The sequence below is a fragment of the Chelon labrosus genome, assembly GCF_963514085.1.
Source record: "Chelon labrosus genome assembly, chromosome: 19".
NCBI classification, from domain to species: Eukaryota; Metazoa; Chordata; class Actinopteri; order Mugiliformes; family Mugilidae; genus Chelon; species Chelon labrosus.
The window spans coordinates 7981406-8001700 of record NC_140352.1 but is presented as its reverse complement, the minus strand read 5'-3'; the positions used below and the strand labels follow the sequence as shown (position 1 = coordinate 8001700).

The 20295-nt window shown below is 43.7% G+C and overlaps 2 protein-coding genes across 3 annotated transcripts; one reads left to right on the top strand and one right to left on the bottom strand.

Annotated features, from left to right (window-relative positions):
- Nucleotides 1-788: 788 nt before the first annotated feature.
- Nucleotides 789-14335, bottom strand: zranb1a (zinc finger, RAN-binding domain containing 1a). Of its 2 annotated transcripts, none has more exons than XM_084567971.1 (10): nucleotides 14219-14335; nucleotides 12831-13674; nucleotides 9106-9293; nucleotides 7469-7622; nucleotides 6689-6760; nucleotides 5949-6147; nucleotides 4947-5067; nucleotides 3190-3319; nucleotides 1890-2119; nucleotides 789-1695 (listed from the first exon to the last, which is right to left on the bottom strand). In XM_084567971.1, the coding sequence occupies exons 2-10, from the start codon at nucleotides 13648-13650 to the stop codon at nucleotides 1480-1482; spliced, it is 2130 nt and encodes a 709-aa protein (XP_084424097.1). In that variant the 5' UTR covers nucleotides 13651-13674; nucleotides 14219-14335; the 3' UTR covers nucleotides 789-1479. The 2 variants fall into 2 exon arrangements, with proteins under 2 accessions (XP_084424097.1, XP_084424096.1); XM_084567970.1 differs by lacking the exon at nucleotides 14219-14335 and adding an exon at nucleotides 14035-14103.
- Nucleotides 14336-15324: 989 nt separating this feature from the next.
- On the top strand, nucleotides 15325-18404 carry hpdl (4-hydroxyphenylpyruvate dioxygenase-like). Its single transcript, XM_084567924.1, has 5 exons — nucleotides 15325-16033; nucleotides 16124-16290; nucleotides 16384-16535; nucleotides 17306-17433; nucleotides 17533-18404. The coding sequence occupies exons 1-5, from the start codon at nucleotides 15354-15356 to the stop codon at nucleotides 17720-17722; spliced, it is 1317 nt and encodes a 438-aa protein (XP_084424050.1). The 5' UTR covers nucleotides 15325-15353; the 3' UTR covers nucleotides 17723-18404.
- Nucleotides 18405-20295: the final 1891 nt, after the last annotated feature.

Genomic DNA, 20295 nt, shown 5'->3' with positions numbered 1-20295 from the left:
TGTGTGTGTGTGTGTGTATGTGTCAGGCTGCTGCCATCAAGGAGTGTCATTGCTATGGGGTGGGGGTGCCTGGTCTGGTCTAGGTGGGTGCTACATGTCTAAGTAACATCCACATGAATGAATGCCAGGTCCAAAAGTTTCTCAGCAGAACACTGAATTGTCACAAGATGGTCGATGTTATTCACTTCCCCTGTCATAATGTTATGGCTGATCGGTGTATGTTGCGCACATTTTTTTGGAATCCATGGGGAGTAAAAAACATTTCTATCAAAAGATGAGTCATAAAATGCTAAAATGATTTCAGATTGCCTATTTCCTGTTACAATCACAGTGTATTGCTGTTTCTAAACCAGTTTAATGTTTGCGTTCCATGTCTATAATGAGATAATGTCAAACATTCCTTTCCACCATAACCCAGTCAGTTCTTCACGCTACCACAGAAAGAAAAAAGAAAAAGAAATGTGCAAACTAGTTCATTATTTGTCCCGTCTAACAACAGTCTGTGGTTTCACTAATCCAAACACAAGAATGAGGAGATTAAAGACAGACGGCGACGAGGTAGATGCAAGTGAGTCAAATTTAATATTGATGCTCTCCACTGAAAGAGGCAGAGTGTTTGGTTTTCTCTTTTTCCCCACCGGCATCGCAACCACCACCCGCTCTTAACATGAACCACTAAGTCACACATAAAAATGTCAGTAAACTTGCATGTCGTTTCTTTTTCCTCTCTCCCCCCCCCCCCCCCCCCAACCCCCTCCCCCTCTCCGTCCCTCCCCCCTTTTCCCCCTCACAGAATGTAGGTAATATCTGTGCAAAATAAAATACTTCAAGACTTGAATGGATCAAACAGAACACAAGATAAAACGGGGCAGAACAAAGGGCGTCGCCTCCGCGTGCTAATTCTCCTAAACAAATAAATAAATCCGACATTTAATGCAGAGGGATCGGCAAACGGGAAAACCGGTGCTCTTTAAACAAACACACACACACACACACACACACACACACACACACACACACACACACACACACACACACACACACACACACACACTTTAGCATCCTCTCAGTTTGAAGCAGAATTTCTATCAGGCAATTCTGAAAATTCCTCATTTAGTGCAGCTTAGGGATTTCCTTAAATACAGTATATTTTCCTATATGTTCTAGCAGATCTCTCGGGTGGAGATAATAACCTTGATGACAAAAACAAAAAGGAGAAATCAAGAGTATAGAGGAAGGCAAACCAAACGGAAACGATGTGCTTTCATGGGAGCGGTGATCGGGATTCTGGTTGATGGTGCTGGTATCTTTTTCTACCACAGAGCTCACAGAAGACATGCATTATTATTAAAGATTTACATTTTTGGAGAAAGGGGGAAAAAAAAAAAACAGTAAGGTTCTCACTCTCTCTCTCTTTTTTTCTTTCTTTCTCGAAGCCTACAACATCCACTCTCAAGAGTTCTTTAGTCGCCCTCTCACTCACTCGTCCTCATCGTCCTCTTCCTCTCCGTCGGAGAGAGAGGCACAGGGGCGGATCTGGCGGTATCGGTCCAGCCACTTCTCCACCATCTGGGTGACCAGGGGGTGGTTGCGGCGGCGGGAGCTCTTCTGCATGGCGGCCAGCATACCTCCGTCTGTCACGCAGCAGTCCAGCCACTCCCTCAGCAGCTTCTCCTGCTGCTCCTCGTTGCCCATCTGAGTCGCGCAGAAACACAAAGCGTTACTCATGGCGGGACTAAAGGGGAGACGTGTTTACGGCGGCAAAACAACTTGTGAGGGCGTATATCTGAGTAACATCTACTACACAAGTGCTACTGACTGGTTAAGGTAGCCATGGTGATCTGCAAGGACAACTAGTAGAACTCAAATATATATATATGAGTCCATACCTCTTGCGCAGACAGGAAGTGAATGTGCAGCAGCTTCCTCTCGCTGTCCACCAGCGGCAAGAAAGTGACCGTGACGTCGTCGTCAGTGTTGAGGTTGGCGCCGGCACCGCGATTGTCGTAGCCGTCGTTCTCCATGGCCACCAGGGCGGAGAAGTGACCCCGCGTGTACCCCAGGGCGATGGGGCTCTTCCAGCAGAAGCTCTGCTCCCATAACAGAGGCAGGTACACACCTAGAGACGAGAGCGGGACAGAGAGCGAGTCAGAGTAGCCCGGGACGCGCTGGAGGCGTCTGGGAGGAACAGGGTCCGTGCGCCGCCGTCTCAGATGTGACCGGCGTTGCGGCGTTTTCAGCTGACTGAAAACAACTGGGCCATTGTGAGCGGCGAACAGCTCCACACTGCAGTTTGCTTTTTTTTTTTTTGTAAAGAAGGAAACCCACCCTCTCTACTCCGGCTTCTGCCAAGCCCACTTCCTGCTCCAAACACACACCAGCAATCACTAGACTCTTAGCGAGAAATGTAGACAAAAGCAACGGCTGCAGTCCTACACGTTACTGCCAGTTCAAATTATCGCTCCAATAGACCGGCTGAGGTCTATGCAGACGTGTTCTCCTCTAAGTTTTACATAGAAACACTTTGTCTCCGCTAGGCCTTCATTTCTGCACCCTGTAATAAAATCTATATTTTGTAGAAACAAACTTTTAGCGAGTTTGAAGAGTCAATTCATCCTAATTTACACTAAAAAGTTTCCTTCCAACTACAACAACCTCTCACCAGACATTCATCACTTAGACTACTGAAGCCAAATTCATTCTAACGTAACAGCTCTGCACTAAATATTAGCTTCATAAAGTTATGTATGTATAGTTGTTGATTCAACTGTGTTTTACTTGTAGATGCTGTAGTTTGTAGTAAAATTGAATTGTATTGTAGCGTACTGACACGCGTTTCTATTATTTTGCCAAAAAGCTAGCAGTGGGCTGGGCTAAATAACAGAAGCACGTCTGTGATAAATTCAGTGCAGTTTAACAACACTACAAACTAGATGAATTACCGCCTTTCTTACACGGTTTCAACATAAACTTAACATCATAACAATTGTAGAAGAGCTATAGCGCAGGGACCGTTATATTAGAATGCATTCGTTTACACGCCAACAGTTTTTACAGCAGAAAGTAGCTCAAATACAAGCGGCTACCTGTGGGGATTGTGAACAGAAGTCTTTTTGTAAATTCACACAATAAGTCAGACGGTTAAACACTGTCAGAGCTGTTCCCATGTTCATCCTAACGCCGCCTCACCTTGAAAACGAGTGTATCCTAACGTTTCCCCACGGAAACTTTTGTAGTATTTCACTCCGTAGACTATGATCGGTCTTCGAAGAATATGTGCGAGAACGAAAATGTGGGTCTGCTCCAGGCTGGCCCCGGGCTGGAAGAAAACAACAACAAAAAAAAAAAGTTACATCACACTGTAATTAAGTACTGATCACATTGCAAAACACCTTGTCCTGCAGGTTGTAAACCTGCAAGGGTGCAGTTCCCAGTGTGTCTGCCACTATCTCTCCTTCTCATCTTCCAGTTGTATTTACAGAATAAGCAGAAAGAAGATTGCATAACTACTTTTAAACATACTGATCAGGCATAACATTATGACCACCTTCATAATATTGTGTAGGTCTCCCTTGTGGCCCCAAAACAGTTTTGACTCATCAGAGAATGGACATGGGCCTTCTGAGGGTGTCCTGTGGTGTCTGACAACACAATGTTGTTAGTGGGGGGTCTTTGGGTCCTATGGGTTGAGGGGAGGGGCCTCAGACACTTGATCAGTTTGGGATCTAGTGAATTTGGAGGCCAGGTCAACACCTCATGCTGTTCTTCATGTATTTTTGAGTTGTTCCTAAAGCGTTTTTGTGTGTGTGCCTGTGTCAGGCTGCATCCTGCTGGGGATGGCTGCCACAATCTATGGGGTGGGGGGTGCCTGGTCTGGTCTAGGTGGGTGCTGCATGTCTAAGTAACATCCGCACCAATGAATGCCAGGACCAAAGGTTTCCCAGCAGAACATTGAATTGTCACAAGATGGTCAATGCTATTTACTTCTCCTGTCAGTGGTTTTAATGTTGTGGCTTATATACTACAGCTAAAATTGCTCATGTTTAACGTTATCCACACTTATGGGGATGGGATATATATATATATAAAGCATGATTTTATCCTTTATCCCCATCACTGTCAAAGCCTCTGGTCAGGCTATCACATGGTAGCTTCTGCCGTGTTTGTTTATACTCAGTCAGAGTGGCCCTGAGCTAAATGCTTGTAATCCCAGAGTCACATGTTGGTAAAGGAGTGCTGCTTCAGCAGGCGTGCCAGCCAAGTAGATGAGCGCCTGTCAGTCAATCCACAACTCCATCTCAGCAGGGGGATCTAGAATAATTGCTCACGTCCTCCCTTGTCATTCACACTTTATCCACCTGCTCTCAGCGCTAGCTACCCTTTTAACTGCGCTTCCCTGTTCAGCCAGTTGAGTGGGAGCACACTGCTGCAGAGGGCCGAGTATTAAATTGCAGTTGCCCTTTTGTGCGTTCGTGACATTCGACAGTGGAGCATCTGTGTTGTTTCAAACGCGTGTTCATATATAGAACATGAATATGGATACTTGTACTAGGATGACATTTATGTAGACTATACAAACTGAACTCAGTACTTTTAAGGATGCTTCTTACTTATGACAGAACAGAGAATTAATATCCAAGATAAAATACAAATCATGGGCACAAATAAACAACTCCAGTGGATAATTGGTGTTATTTCAATACAAAAACTACATAATTCAACATTTAATAAACCACATTCAGTACTTTGTTTCCACTAATTTACAATCTAATGTAAAAGAAAAAGGTAAGGAGCCTTTTTACAAAACAAATTAGGTTAATGTTATTTCCAAATGTATGCATGCGTAGCAGAGTTATGGGAAGCCCATATATTTATAGACCGACAGACCATACTTGGCCACTCTCTTTTAATTGATAGTCAACCGGAGGAAGGATGTGAGTAATTACCTGGCTGGCCAGAGACAGGATGAACGCCCAGTCCTCCTGCCACTGCTCCTCTCTGAGGGAGAAATGTAAACCGAAGCTCTGCGAGTACCACGACTCCCACTCCTTCCACCGCGTGTAGAACCTAAACCATTACAAATGACGCATCATGAGACTGAAAAAAAGATCATCCTGCTTACATAGTTTATTTATGGCAACATCTTTAAGTATTATACATTTAAAGAAAAGTCTATCTCCTTTAAGACATGTTAAAAAGGAGAACAAGTAATAAAACCTCCTGTATTTGACTGTATGAGGGAAGTGTGTATATATCCAGAGGAAATGCTTCCAACACTGAGCCTGCATGTCAAATTATGACTGATCCAACAGCACAGCTTTGGTTAAAATACTGTTAGCGAGCCATTACAAAGTACAGACAGAGAAACCACTGGCTGACAATCGAAATTCTCTCAGTGGAAAAACTGAATGCTCAAATTCACTTAAACACACAACGTGTCAAATCTTGTTTGAGGGAAAGCTCCGAGATGATATTTAAGTAGATTTGCTCTCACTTTGTTGTGATGCAGACTGTGAGTATGCAAAATGGACTGAGGGATTTCTCTGTAGAAATGTTCAGATGTGACTCACACTTGAAGTAAATGATTCCTAACAACATTATTTACTATAGGGTCAAGGCAAGACGTCTAAATGGGCCAAACAGCTCCAGTGTGAAAATGCATAAATTAAGATATTATTCCTTATTTATTTAATTATTTCAAATCACAATTACCAAATCACTCATTTTAATTCTTTGCATTAGAATTAGTAGTTCATATTTTGATGTCATTTCATGTGTTAAGGCTCAATCATATGCTTTAAATCTATTATCTAGTAAATATAAAACCTATATTGCAAATTAAATACAAGTATCTGCAGCAAAACAGCAATTAGATATCTTCCGCATTATTGAATAAAGATTAAATTCTTGGATTTAAGTGACTGTAGGAAACTCTGCGGGTGTCTCACCAGTGGGAGCAGTCGTGCAGACTGTCGTGGAGGGTCTTCCGCAGGACAGAGTCCTTGTCGTAGATGCCCCAGGTGGCCTGGAGAACAGAGTCCAACAGACAGTCTCCGGCTGTGCGGTTCCACAAGGCGTACAGACGACTGTCCAGGCGCGTGCCGAGCTCCAGGGACCAGTTGATAACAGGAGATTCCTCTTCCAATTCTAAATACAGACAAGACGAGTGATTGCGGGACACTAGCCATAAAGAGGAAAACTTTAAAACTTTACTCGATTCCCCCCCTCCATGCACTTATTAATAATTTTATGAGTGTTTCAGGTTTACAGCTGCTGCAGCTCATTATGAGGACAGATTGCAAGTAAAGCCTAACTTGCTTTTCTGCGTATTCCCTCTATTTTATTCTGTACAAAACCCCAGAGCTTCTCTCCCCGGTAGCCCAGTTTCTGTTAGCTAAAATAGGTCATAAGACTCTCTTGTTGGCTTCGGTACAACACACAAACCAACATGTATGTTCACCAGCTTTCACACAAATACAGTGTTGTGTACTCAGGAGTGTGAGTCACTTGTTAAGTATGCAGGAGGGAAGCTAGGGAGATCGACTGACCTAATTAGAGAGGGAAAAGAAGATGAAAGGGACACTTTCACAGTATGAAATCGTGAATCGAGGTATCCAATAACCACCAAAATGTCTGAAAAGACTGGAAATATGCGCTCCATGTAAGTATTAATAAACTTTTTTGGTACCTTTCTGCACGTCTCGATCCAACACTTCATCAAACAGCTTCTCCTGGACAGCAGGCGGCAAGTCCTCGATATCTGCAAAGACGCACGGGAAAGATATAATGTTTTCACGCTCGTTATAACCCAACGGCACACGAGGCCGCGGGCAACACAAACGCCACAGTAACGACACACAGAGGGGACGTTCTTTGCGATTCCATTCACTGGATGACATTTTGTCAATGGCACACAGTAAATACAAGCTCTGTGCAGCATGTTGTGCTACTGTGTGTGTATTGAACTGCGCACACACACACGCAGCCAGAACACTGGTGGCTATTCTCTGGTTCAATAGTGAATGGCACTGGCTTTGTCTGACAGCAAGAGATAGAAATGGAGAGGCCTTGAGCGCCACGCAGCTGGCCTTGACCCAAACACGGTCTGCAGTGAAATATTTGGCATAATGCACACACGCACAAACAAAATCTAATCTATCAGCGAAGCCTGCGTTATCTAGCAGGGACTAGCAGCACTGAATCTGAATACTGGGTGTTTTCTTTAAAAGCCAAGCGCACGTCATTTCAGTGAAGACGTGGGGATGAGACGCAGAGCAGCCGTTTCCCTGAGCAATGCTGCACAACAAGTCTGGGTGTCATTCTTCCAGTTCAACATTTACACACTGATGAGCTGCACATTTATATTATGTAGAGAATAGGAGAGGAGAGGAGACGGACAAAAAGGCGCCAGACTGCGTGAGTAACACCATTAATCAGAGTGGTTTAATCATCAAGGTGTCACGGTTACCTGCAGGCAGAGTGAAGGTGACTAAATCCGTGAGGAAGTAACAGGCGAAGTCTCCTTTGCGTTGATGTAGCGAAGCTGCAATCTCCCGGCGGATCTGCTCCGTCAGCTCGGGGCAAACCATGGAGGGGATGCATTTAGCTGCCTGTTGGTTCACCTGGCAGACAGAACGCACAGAGCAACAGGACGTTAAGAGGCGAACAATCTGTTTTTATGTGTAGTGAACGAAGAAATACTGATGACACTGATTATCGATTTGTGTCTAATATGTTGAGACACTGCAATGCATATGTCAAATTACACCGATCAGCCACAACATTAAAACCACAGACGGAAGAAGTGAATAACATCGACCATCTCGTGACAACTCAGTGTTCTGCTGGGAAACTTTTGGACCTGGCATTCATTCATGTGGATGTTACTTAGACATGTAGCACCCACCTAGACCAGACTAAGCACCCCCCACCCCATAGCAATGACACTCCTTGATGGCAGGATGCAGCCTGACACAGGCCAACACACAAAAACGGTTCAGGAACAACTCATAAAAACATGAACGACAGCACAAGGTGTTGACCTGGCCTCCAAATTCACTAGATCCCAAACTGATCAAGTATCTGTGGAATGATCCACAGAGGCCCCTCCCCTCAAAGCCCCCCCCCCCACTAACAACATTGTGTTGCCAGACACCACAGGACACCCTCAGAAGGCCCATGTCCATTCTCTGATGAGTCCCAACTGTTTTAAAGGCACAAAGGAGACCTACACAATATTAGGAATGTTATCAGATAACATAATGTTATACTTGATCGGTGTAAATGATGTAGATTTCCATTAATAGTAGTGGGAATAATCAGAAACAATACTGATAGATTAACTGACTGAAAAAGTAATCCTCTAGTATTTTCATAAGTCTGTTGACGTACCAAACTGTGACTCTAAAATTGAGGCTCGTATCAAATTAATTTTTGGAAAATTACATCCAACTCAGTCTTTTTTGGATTCACTACATGGAAAATTCCAGTATTTCATACTTTACAAGACGAGACGTTTGTCTAACTTACTCGCGACCCCTACTTGTGTTTGTTATGGGAATCAAACTCCACAGTGCACAACAAGGAGGTCATTCTCTCTCTCTTTCCTCAGCGGCTGGTTTCACCCGGCAGCCCTCCGGTGCCTCTCCTAATCATGCCCATGTTCTCCTCGCAAACCACATCATCTCTGTATTATCACGTCCATTAGGAACCAGTGACAGAACTGCAGCCGGGGCCTAATCCCTCCACCTAATCCTCAAAGTGCACTTCCGCTGTAATTACAGGCATCACGGGCATCTGCTATATATCGTCTGCTTCAGCAAAGAACAATTAAAGACTGATGTGACTGACTGACAACGAGAAGTACAAATTAGCATTTAAATGACGGGAACGCCACTGAACTCATCTTGAGGAAATGAGTGTATTATGTAAAAGGAAGTAACGATAATATTGGTATTAATAAAAGGATTGCATAAGAAGTCAGTTTAAAGGAAAGGTTACTTTCTGACTAATCTCTTCTTTATTTTGGTGCATTGATTTAATCAAAGAACTGTTTTTATCGCTTTATTTCCAGCTGGTTGGTCAAGGCAAACATTTCTTCTTCACCTCTGTTAGCAGGATGGCTAGCATGTCCTGCCTCTGGAAGCGAATAGCCAGGTGGACCAGGGTAAAGCCTACATCAAACGCAGAGGCCCGGTTGAGGAGCTGCACCTCGTCGGCGGTGAGCTGCCGGGCGATGTCCCCGCCGGACGACTTGTACGCTTCTACTGCCGCTAGGTCTCCCTCCACAACGCCTGCGAAAGAGGGACAGAAGGTTAAAATAGGAAACAAATGCTGCTAATGACATGTAGAAATCAGTGCTTTTCCAGGAATTCTTGCGCACAAGCACACCTCTAAATTGTGTAATGTAATGTAAGTGTTATCTTGAATCAACTATTCCAATTATAAGAGTTTCCCCATTTCAAAACATCTCAAAAAAAGCAAATAAATACACGGGAATCCTTTTAAAAACATGCCTATACTACGTTAATTGGATTAGACTAGCTTTAGAAGGAGCTTCAACCCATTGCCCTTGCTTGTAATAGAAGCAAGATGTAACGGACAGCTTGCCATGTTCCATTAAACAACTACATCCATCAAACTGTGCGAACACATCAAGCCGTTTTCAGCCACGGTCAATTAATATTTTTGTAGAAATCTGCAAGACAAACTGAGCTAGAGGGGACGAATAAAAAAATAAAAAAAATAAAAAAAGCTACGTTAACAGAGATTTCTGGGTCTTGACGTCAGTCCACTGTTCTGATGACCTCTGCATGCAGCCGCTCGCTAACACAGTGTGAGAACAGTTGTCGCACTGTCAAGCTACTACACAGCAGAACAGGAAGAGCAGTGTAGCTTATAATGCAGAGCTATCAGAGACATATATCGGACAGAGGACGGTCTGTGCAGATTAGCGTCACCCCCTCCACCCCCTCCCACACCCCCTCCCCTTCTAGACCTTGGTAGTTTCAACATCTGTCACATGTGAAATGCGCAGCGGCTAGGTAGCGCACTGAACACTGAAGCGCTGGCTAATTCAAAACAGACTCCCTCGTGTGCGGCAGTGAAAAGGGCTTTCAATTCATCCGGACGGTTCAAGAACAACAGGTCTCGTTTTACACATGTTGGGCGACATTTTGAAAACACAGGACTATGAATAGACGCCAAATGACTATGGTTGCATCATCGCTGCAGCACTTAAAGAATAACCACAATCGAGAAGTTCTTAGCAATGGCTTAAAAATAGCGTACAGATAATTATGCTAAACTTTTGCAGCGTTCCTTTAAAAGCTCATCTTTAAACCGTGCTGCTGTGCTTCTGTGGCAGATAGGCAAGCACCTGTAAATAAACAGCTGCTTTCATTAATTCTTAATTCTTCTAAACCGTAACAAAAATCTAACGTTTCTGTCTTTTAGCGGTTTTCATGCATCTGAACGGAAACGATTGTCAAATATTCGTCATCAGGCGATAAAGTAGAAACCTACTGTAGAATATGGTGACTTGTTTTGCAGATGCATGAGTATACGGGGTAAACCGGCGATTTACTGTCCAAGTTCCTCCATTGTAGAGCATTTTTAGCAACAAATGGTCAATATTTAAGTATACGCGTGCATGTTGTTGATGTGTACTGCATCGCATTCGACATAAAACCCCTGACGAGCCCTTGAACCTGTTATACCTTTAGTTCTGACTCAAGCACTTAGTTTACTAGTGGGATAGATGAATTAATAAATAATATGAAATTGGGAGACGTCGTAAAAATGTTGCCATCAACCCCTATCGTTTGTTGGGATTATCATACTGTATAATCTCAGCCCTTAAACGGCTCAAGCGGTCAGGAACGGGGCATAATAACGAAAGGCGATTCAACAATTCGGCGACTAGGATGCCCCGTTGAGGCTTTATCAGAACTAGCATGTCACCATATTTCTCCTTCCCTTTCCACGTTTGTTAACAACAAGGCAGTAATTCTGATCCTGGTAGCGTGCCGCCGATCCCAAGCCAATATCGGTCTGGGTTTAACACGTAGTCAGTCTGACATGTTTCTCGACCAAGTCACAGCAGGACCTCGATAGCCCCCACTGTAATCTGACATGAGGGGCCATCTGTTGTTTCGTCCCGTGTTGATTTATTGTTTGAAGTTAATCAAATAATTGACAACGCACGGCTTTACAGCCCAAAGGAGGAGTTACTAACGCCACATTTTCTACTAAATCATTACTGTTTTAGATGGAATTTTGCAGTCATGGGTGGTTGATATTTTTTTTGGGGGGGGTTGTCAGATAAAAACTCAGCTGATCATTTCCAGTGCTTCAAGGCAAACAAACAGAGCTCTTCCACAGTATTTTGTCAGTGCACATCATCAGGAGCAACGTCCAACTATGAAGAATTATGTTTACACGGCGCTGCAAAAGCAAAACTCGTCGCCGCCGCTTACAGTCCCCTCAGCGAAACAAAAGAACAATATTACAAAAACAGTCTGCTTCCTTTTGTGGGAAAGTAGAATCAATGGATCATCCGACTTCTGCTCTACACTCACAGCACTCACTGAAAAAAAAAAACACAAGACAAGAAATGTGAGGAAACAGTAGAGTGAAGTGAGATCAAGTTTTAAAAGCTGAGGAAGTGCTCGGGCTCGGCAGTAATGTGCTGCTCGGCTCAGGCACTTCCTCCCTTCCTCCACTAACAAACACTTTGAAGAGCACATGCAACACAAACTCGGCTGACGTCGCTTGAACAAAAAGGCACGGCCCTTTTTAGAAAATGTGCAGTCAAAGGTATGGGAATGCCTGCAGGTGGGTCTAGGACGTTGGTGGAAAAACATGTCTCACATGTAACCTGAGAGGTAACTCTTCAACAACAAGCTAGCAAGTGCAATCAGTGCAAAGGTCAGGAGGACGCTGATCATGTGTTGCCTTCGTGTTTTTTGTTTTTTTTTTGGTTGCTTTTTTTGTTCACGTCTTGTCGAGGCTATTTTTTGCCTCCTGGGGGCCCTTGCTCAGCACATAAGCGCCACTGTTTACAAGGTCTGTTGACTGCAAGCCAGGAGTCTCTGGTCCTTGGGCTGCTCTCTCCCCTGCGCTGCCCAGGCGGCCTATTCATCCCCACCAGCTGGGAAGCACTCGCACCCTCTCAGCTTCTAAAAAGATGCTCTCAGCGGCACCGCAAGGACAGAAAGGGGTCCGCTGACGAGTTGGATCCAATTCCTATTAGCCTTTTAGCTAAACGTCCTCACAAACTCAGCTATACATTGTCGCTGATAAACATTATCTCACATCTACACCAGATAGCGCTACCTTGCGAAACACAACTGATAGAGTTTGCCAAGCCTGCGTTCAGCCAGAATTCCTTCCGTACTCCAATATTTGTAGTCTAAACAATGAAGGCATGTTGCTATTCATAAATAGAAAGTGGAGCACACACTATAATGTAATGTAACCTTGGCCTTCGCTGAGTGATGCGCCACCTGCATTTTGCAGAAATAGTATGTTTTGACAATCGAACCGTCGTCCAGATCCGGAGCACGTTGCCGCTATTGTGTCACTCAACACGACTTTGTGAAAGGAAACAAAAAAAAGGTGGAGTTAAAATAGAGCGCTTGTTGTGACGGAAAATGGGACTCACTTTGCAGCTGTAGTCTGTTAGGGCTGAGCAAAAGATTTATCCTGAAAATTTATCCAGGGAGATGTCTTAAATTGCTAATTTCCCCCCATCTGGCATTTACTTTAGAAAAGGCATAACTGAGTGTGAAACTATTTTTTGTGACATGTGATCATGCAGGAAAACTCACCAGCACATGCCGTAAGAAACAAACAGTCAGTTTTCCTCATTCGGTTTCTAATCTGCTTTAACTTCTTGAAGTCGACCTCCTGCTCCTCTTTGCTCACGGCTCCAGCTGCGACCTCTATCCTCTGGAAGTCCATCTGGACGTGGTCTTCCTCTTGACGGGATCTCCTCCGGCCCTGGCCTCCGCTGCAACCGCCCCTCCACCGAGCCCTGTCCTGCTCGTTGATGATGACCGAGGGCTCGGCGGACTCGGCCAGCTCTATGGCTTCCTGGGTGCTGGGCTTGGGGAGGCTACACGCGACACACTTTGTAGTTCTGGGCAAGTTCTGGTAAGTGCAAGCCGTACATGTCCAGTGCTGGTGGTGGGTGTTGAGTCTGTTCCTGTCATTATATTCCTCACAGGTGTCCACAGAGGAGTGGACGGCAGGACGGCAGCCCGCGTTAGAGCCCGACGTCTGGGGGGACTCGGTGGGGCTGCTGGTCCTCGGGCGCTGACAGAGGCACTGCGTGCAACGGATGGCGCGAGGCCAGTTCAGGTAGGTGCACATCTGGCAGGACCACTTGCTGGCGAGCTCGGCTATACTGGTCGACCTGACCCTCGGCCTGGCGCTGGAGTCGGGGCAGATGAGCAGGCTGGTGCCGCTCTCAGTTCTGGGAGGATCCCACTCCACGCTGGGGTCCAGGTCGGGACTGGTTTTGTAAGGTTCCTCCGTGATGATGGGACCCCTCAGCCTCTGCGCGCGACACATGGTGCACTTGATCGCAGACGGCCAGTTTTCGTAGGTGCAGTAGTCGCAGGCCCACTTCACCCTCTGTTCCGTCATTGTGGATCAGATTAGTCGGTCGAACTGTTGAGATAAATCCAGTTAGATGTGAGTCATAAACAAGTGACTAACTAACTTAATCCCGGTCGGACATCTCTCCTGACATGTCAGACTAAGATTTTTAATCAGATTTAAACTGTCTTCCAGCTGCTTATTAGCAGTAACAGTATGAACTGAGGTTAACGGTTAAGTTCACATGACTAGCAGCATTGTTGCGGTACCATGTAGCAATGTTTAGCCTTTAGCATGCTAGCCGACAAGCTAACCCCCCCCCCCCTTAGCATAAACAACGTTAGCTGACGTGACATTCTACTGTTGGCGAGCTTTTGTTACAGAAGCAGCCACTATCTAGAATAATTTAAGACAAATACGTCAAACTCTTACCGCTTCGTGACTGTGCCCGTTTCTCAAGTGCTGCTGAAAACCACAACAAACCCTTCTCGTCCAGTCCCCCCTCCACCACCACCTCCTCCTCCTCCTCCTCCTCCTCCACCTCCTCCTCCTCCTGCTCAATCAAACCTTTCCCAATCCGAATTGTTTCGCCTCCTTCGTCCTCTCACATGTTTACCTTCGTGGACACGTTAACGCCTCAGGCTTCGCCAAAAGCCCCCGAACTCCTCGGATCATGGCACAAATCCCGCGACTCTTCACGGGCTTACATTGCCTCCGTGGTGTTTAATGGCGGCGACAGCGAGACAAATGAGCAGCAAAGCCAAAATAAACGCTGGCCTGCCTTCGTCACCAATCATCTGGCTCAGCTCTCAACGCGATTGGTCGAAGGGTGGAAGTGCCGCGTTGCCTTCAGGAGCAATCGGAATATCTACAATCACAGCGAGATTTCGCATCAAGAGTTGGAATTTGGACGGTATTATTAAAGAAAACGTTATCTTTTTTTTTTAATAAAGCCTATAACAGTTTATATTCCGAAACAAAACATCTGGATATTCATCATGTTAAAAAATATACGTATAAAAATATGTATTTTACCAAATATTCCCTAAAAATCCAAACTTTTGATTGACAGTAAATCTCTCACAGCTCAGCATAGCTGCTGGAGAGAAACGTTGATTTAGGTTGATCTAGGTATACATAAATTAATTTTTTACCCCTGCAAATTGTAAATATATTTGTGCAATATTTAGTTTTTATGCATCTTACATTTTTTAAAAATATTTTTATATCGTTGTTTTATTATATTTTCTATTTTACTCCTTGCAACTGGCACTTTCTGGGAACAACCACAGCAAAAACAAAAACAAAGAGGTAATAAAATATTCTGATTCTGATTTAACGGGTTTGAATATATTGTATCACAAACAACAATAAAAAAAAAACAAAAAAAAAAACGAAAATGGCGTTAATCAAGAGAATAATATTTTTAAAATGATTCTAATGATAAAATTTAGGAGGGTTATCGTGGATTATGACAGGAATGTACGTTCTCAATTTTACCCTGATTAATTTAGTTATTATTTTTGCATAATTAAATACTGACACTAAAATTATAAAACAAACAACAAACGAAGACGTGCTACTAAAATTAAGCTGGTTTGGCTGCAACTTTCTAAGCCTGTATCCGATTTGTATTTACTAATTATTTATCTAAAAATAATAATAATAATAATTGTGTCAGCGTTTCCGTGTTTTTTTTTTTTGTTTTTTTTCTTTTGGACTCGCCCCCCCAAAACGTCACCAGGAAAAACATGGCAGCGTACTTGAGCCGGTTACACCACGTTTCGCTTCACGTTTCTAACGTGGAAAAAATTGCTAAAGACCTCGTTTCCAAGTTCAAGTTTAATCTGTTTGCAAGCAGACTTACTGACAGGTCCAGGCAGCTGGCTTTCAGGAACGGAGGGGCGGTGTTCGTCGTGAACGAGAGACCGCACCATAGCGGCAATGGAATGAATGAAGGGCTTCATGACATAACGGACAAATATTGCATTGATCCACACGTGGAGAAATACAGACACGGCAACTCTGCATCGTATCTTTACGATGTCAGCCCACACTACCCTTTGGATACGGCCAGCAACGTGTGTTTTGAGGTGGACAACGTGGAAAGGTCATTCAAGGTTCTTCGCAGTCTGGGCTGCACTTTCTTGGTGCCTCCCACAACAGTTGAGGACGAGAATGGCGTGGTCACCTACTCCGTGGTCAAATCCATTGTGGGAAACGTTTGCCACACGCTGATTGACAAGACAAAATACAAAGGAGCCTTTTTGCCTGGATTTGATGTCAGTGAAAAGAGCTTGGAAGGAGAGGACACGTCCTGTCCAGTTACGCATTTTGATCACATAACTTACGCATGTCCCAGGGAAACGTCCAAGGAAGTCATGAGGTGGTACGAGAAGTTCTTTGGTTTTCAGAGGTTTTTCATTGATAGGTGAGAAGCTATTGCAATCTAATGCATTTGTAATCATATTTATTTTGTTGCCTAATGTGATGTCAGTAATTAATAGTTTATTCTCAACAGTAATGAAAATGTGGATGAGGGTTTTGTTGTAAACGAGGATGGGATTGGCGTACGTCTTACGGCCATGGAGTACTGGAAGTGCAGCAAGGCCGGCATCACTCTTCCCTCTGTGGACATAAAAGAGCCAGACTGCAAGTTTGTCATTGCCGAATCCCTGCCTGAACAGAGTAAGAACAGCCCCTCCGTGTTTTAAAATATTTAACTTACGTCTTAACTTACTGCACGTTGCTAAAATTATTGTGTGGTTTCACCTCTTTCAGGCAAGAACCAAATTGAAACCTTCTTGGAGGAGCACAGAGCGCCAGGGGTCCAGCACATTGGACTGTACACCAAAAACATAGTCTCAACTGCAAATGTCATGGCTGAAGCTGGTGTGAAGTTTATCTGCCCTCCTCCCGCCTACTACACTGAGGTTTGACACCGCTTAAAGGGGAATTTACATTTTTTTACAACCTGGACCTTATTTCTGGCATAAAATACAATCGTTTACTGACCCATATAACTTTGGTGTCATTTTGATATTTAGATCTGCGTATATCCATATAGTGGGAGTGACTGGGGCACCGAAATGCAGCCTCTAAATAACACATTCTCTGCCACCAAACTTGTTCATTTCACCAATATTTTGTTATGATTCTGTTATGAACGAGCTGTTATGAACCTCGTCCGTATACTCTGGCTCATAATGGTAATTTGCTACTAGCAGTAGCAAATTGCAGGTAAACAAGCGCTCAGTGATGACATCATCCAGGTCAGAGGTTAGTAGGTCAATCCACAGACCCCGGATGATGATAACAGGTAACTCCGGACTCAACGGGGAATAGCACTAGTGTATCATAACAAAATATTGGTGAAATGAACGAGTTTCGCGGCAGAGAATGTGTTATTTAGAGGCTGCGTTTCGGTGCCCCATTCACTCCCACTATATGGATATACGCAGATCTAAATATCGTCCGAACGACTCAAAATGACATCAAAGTTATATGGGTGAGTAAACAATCGTATTTTATACGATTTAATACCATATTTGCACCAAGAAACCAGCCAGGGAGCAGACTCCATAACAACTGACTTTGTGTAAAGAAAAACATTACGATTTCGGGTGTAATTGTAACTCGCTACCAGTGTATAATTGACGTGGGACTTCCCCAGTTGGTTTACACATCTCCTGTGCTGTGTCAGGTGGGAAAACAGCAGGAAATAGAGGAAGCAGGACACAACCCAGAGGAACTGGCGCAGCATGGTATTCTCCTGGACACAGACATGCACCAAGTCCCCTTATCAGAGAGAGCATCCAGGGAAAACAGAAGGTGAGACAGTAGTAGTAGTATTCTTGTAGCCCTTATAAGATCTTCTTTTGTCTGTTTTTCAAGTGCCTTCTCCAGGTTGACATGTCGCCACATCTTTAGGTACCTCCTCCAGGTGTTCACCAAGCCCATATTTGCAGAGGACACCTTATTCCTGGAGCTAATAGAGCGGAGAGGCGCGACGGGTTTCGGCGAAGGCAACATCCGGGCGCTGTGGAGGTCGGTGCAGGCGTACATGGAGAACGATGGCGGCCATTCGCAAGGAGGGACCACAAAGTCTGCTGGTTATTAGCAGCAAATGTTTACAAATGTTTTATATTTATACCGTTAAACAGAAAAGGGTTAGAAAACAGGCGTTGCGTAATGAGCCTGAAACTACCACTACTAGAAAATTGCACTTTCTGCGGCAATAAGATTAATGTCTTTGTACGCGCTGTATCAAAACTAACTGAATGTCTTCAGTGCAAATGTTCCTCAATAAATCTGTTCCTCACATAGACTTTAAAGTGATGGTGCTGTGTTTTTTAGAATGTGTGTGGTCTAAATAACAGCTCTTAAATAAGAGATGGAGTGTTTAGTAACCATCTACCAATCATTTTATGCATTACAGAAGGAATTATTGATTTGTACTTTACTGCAGCTGTGTGTAAGTACATTTTAATGATAATACTTTTTGTGAAGACGTTGGATGCAAATACTTTTACTTGGTTGCTTATTGGAGCACAGTTATTATTACAATTACTTGCTAAAAGAGGCAAGACTGCAACTGGTTTTCTTGATAAAGAAGTTTTGCCACTCATCCAAGTTCAGTTCTAAGGGAAGTTTAGGTTTTTTATTAGGAACATCACCCAAAACTCACACTTACTAGAGTCTGTAATGACCAGAAAGTCACCTGTAATTAAAGGATTTAGTTTATATCCTGTGTTTCCCCCCACTCAGTGTTACTATAATGACATATCAATGATTAGAAACTCCAGTTGTGTAATATAATACTGCTGCACATGCAATTTGCATCAAATGTTGAATGTTAACTTACGTATGGTTTGTTTCTACACTTGGTTAAAAAAAAAAAAAAGTGTAATATTACCAATGTCAGCATCCACATACAAAACAAAGGAATACCGACCACCATCCCAAGTATTCAACATCCACATAGCTCATCTGGGATTATTAGTTTGTCCTGTAAACATTATAATTACTGACAATTAAAATGATCTCTGTGGCCCTTTTTTTTTTTTCTCCTCCTCGCTCACACAGTCGTGAGCCGTTACTAGAAGAACAGCTGCACGTCTTTCAGATGCTGCGTGCATGCTTTGGCAAAAAAAAAAAAAAAAAAAACTGGCTTCAGAGCCTCTTAGAGGGGATCTCTGAACCCACAGAGATGTGCCAGTTCAATTAACTCGGCTATAAACATTATAGGCGAGGATTAGCGGGAAAGATGAGAAGCAATGAAAATTAGATGGAGTTCCAAGAAAGCCATATGCTCTTTTTTATGTACGTCCCCGACTGTAGTTACAGCATCCAGCAGCCGAGAGACATTTCAACAGCGAGCAAAAAGATTATTATTATTATGATGATTTTTAATTCATGTACTTCTGCATTTTGACAAATGGTGTCAGTGTTTTTCTTCTAATCAAGAACCGATCTCTTGGCCAAGCTAAACTTTTCAACTGTGTTCAAGTGTGTATTATTTATTTGTGCTCATGGATAGAGTGTCAAACTAAATGGAATACCACAGAGTGAATTTACTTTCCATTGTTCTCCCGAGTTTTGGAACTAGCTTATTTTAAAGCATGAACAAAGTTGGAAGGTTTTGCTGCGTTTGTCCCAAATCATGAATGAAAACAAACTTCTAAATCTTACATAATTGGAGTTTTCTTTTCGAGAGGATTAACTGTTCATTAAAGTTTAGAGAGGACGGCCCCTGTAACAGGAGTCCTTTAGCCATCTGTCCTCGGCCAGTGTGAACCACAGATGGCATACAGCATTCTGCATGGGGTCTCGGTGCTGATCGCTGGAAGATCACTTCCTATTTACTGTCAACCATATGCTAGCCACAGTTACATTAGCAAAGATAAAAAAAAAGCAACAAATTAAAAAGTTTAGGATTCCTCACACGTTTAGAAGCTAATAAACTCCAAGTTACTTTTGCAGTCTTTTGTTGTACTATGATTGGTGGATACTGCCCTCTATGGTTGTGACAGTCACAGCACACACTGAAAAACCTGTTGAACTGCACGGCTACAGCAAGCCCTCTCAGTCACCCGCTTCCTATAAGAGTCGTCTGTGATTTACAGGGTAACGCGGACTTTCGCATGTTCTGCGTGTGTTTGCTAAATCCGCTCGCCTTTGACAGACTTTTGGTCGCCCCCCCCCATGCTGCAGCCTTACACGGCGAAGGCAGACAAATCCTGGATGCCCTTTAACACAAAAGACAGACAGTCTAAAACCGAGGAGGACAGTCTGACAGTCTGGGGGAGATTAGAGGCACACAGCAGATGTTACTCCTTGATTAACAATAGTGTCTGCCAGGGGTGAGTCTCAGCTCCCCACCCTCCCGAGCCCCTGTGTGTGTGTTAACTGCACTCCCACACAAAATCAATTAACTTATACTGTATGCGAGGTTACAGGACAGGGGTGATAAAATAAATCCGTCTTTTGCACTGCAGCCGGACAATCCTGTTGCGTTTACTGTTCAAATATGCAGCAATTAAGTTTTAGTACCTTTCTTGTCATGCAACACCGCAGTCACGTAAGCTGTTGCGCGCAAATAACAATTCCTCCTATTGTCACTGCCTCACAATGTACACAAAATGTTTAAACATACGAAAACACCGAACAAACACGCAGTTATTGTGCACGAGT

Excerpts from the sequence above, each read along its gene's own strand:
- zranb1a (XM_084567971.1), bottom strand. The coding sequence starts at position 13,650 with ATGACGGAACAGAGGGTGAAGTGGGCCTGCGACTACTGCACCTACGAA. Across the intron at positions 2,120-3,189 it reads AGGATACACTCGTTTTCAAG|GTGTGTACCTGCCTCTGTTA; the intron begins GTGAGGCGGCGT and ends TCTCGTCTCTAG. Across the intron at positions 1,696-1,889 it reads ACTTCCTGTCTGCGCAAGAG|ATGGGCAACGAGGAGCAGCA; the intron begins GTATGGACTCAT and ends TGCGCGACTCAG.
- hpdl (XM_084567924.1), top strand. The coding sequence starts at position 15,354 with ATGGCAGCGTACTTGAGCCGGTTACACCACGTTTCGCTTCACGTTTCT. Across the intron at positions 16,291-16,383 it reads CGAATCCCTGCCTGAACAGA|GCAAGAACCAAATTGAAACC; the intron begins GTAAGAACAGCC and ends CACCTCTTTCAG. Across the intron at positions 17,434-17,532 it reads GCATCCAGGGAAAACAGAAG|GTACCTCCTCCAGGTGTTCA; the intron begins GTGAGACAGTAG and ends CCACATCTTTAG.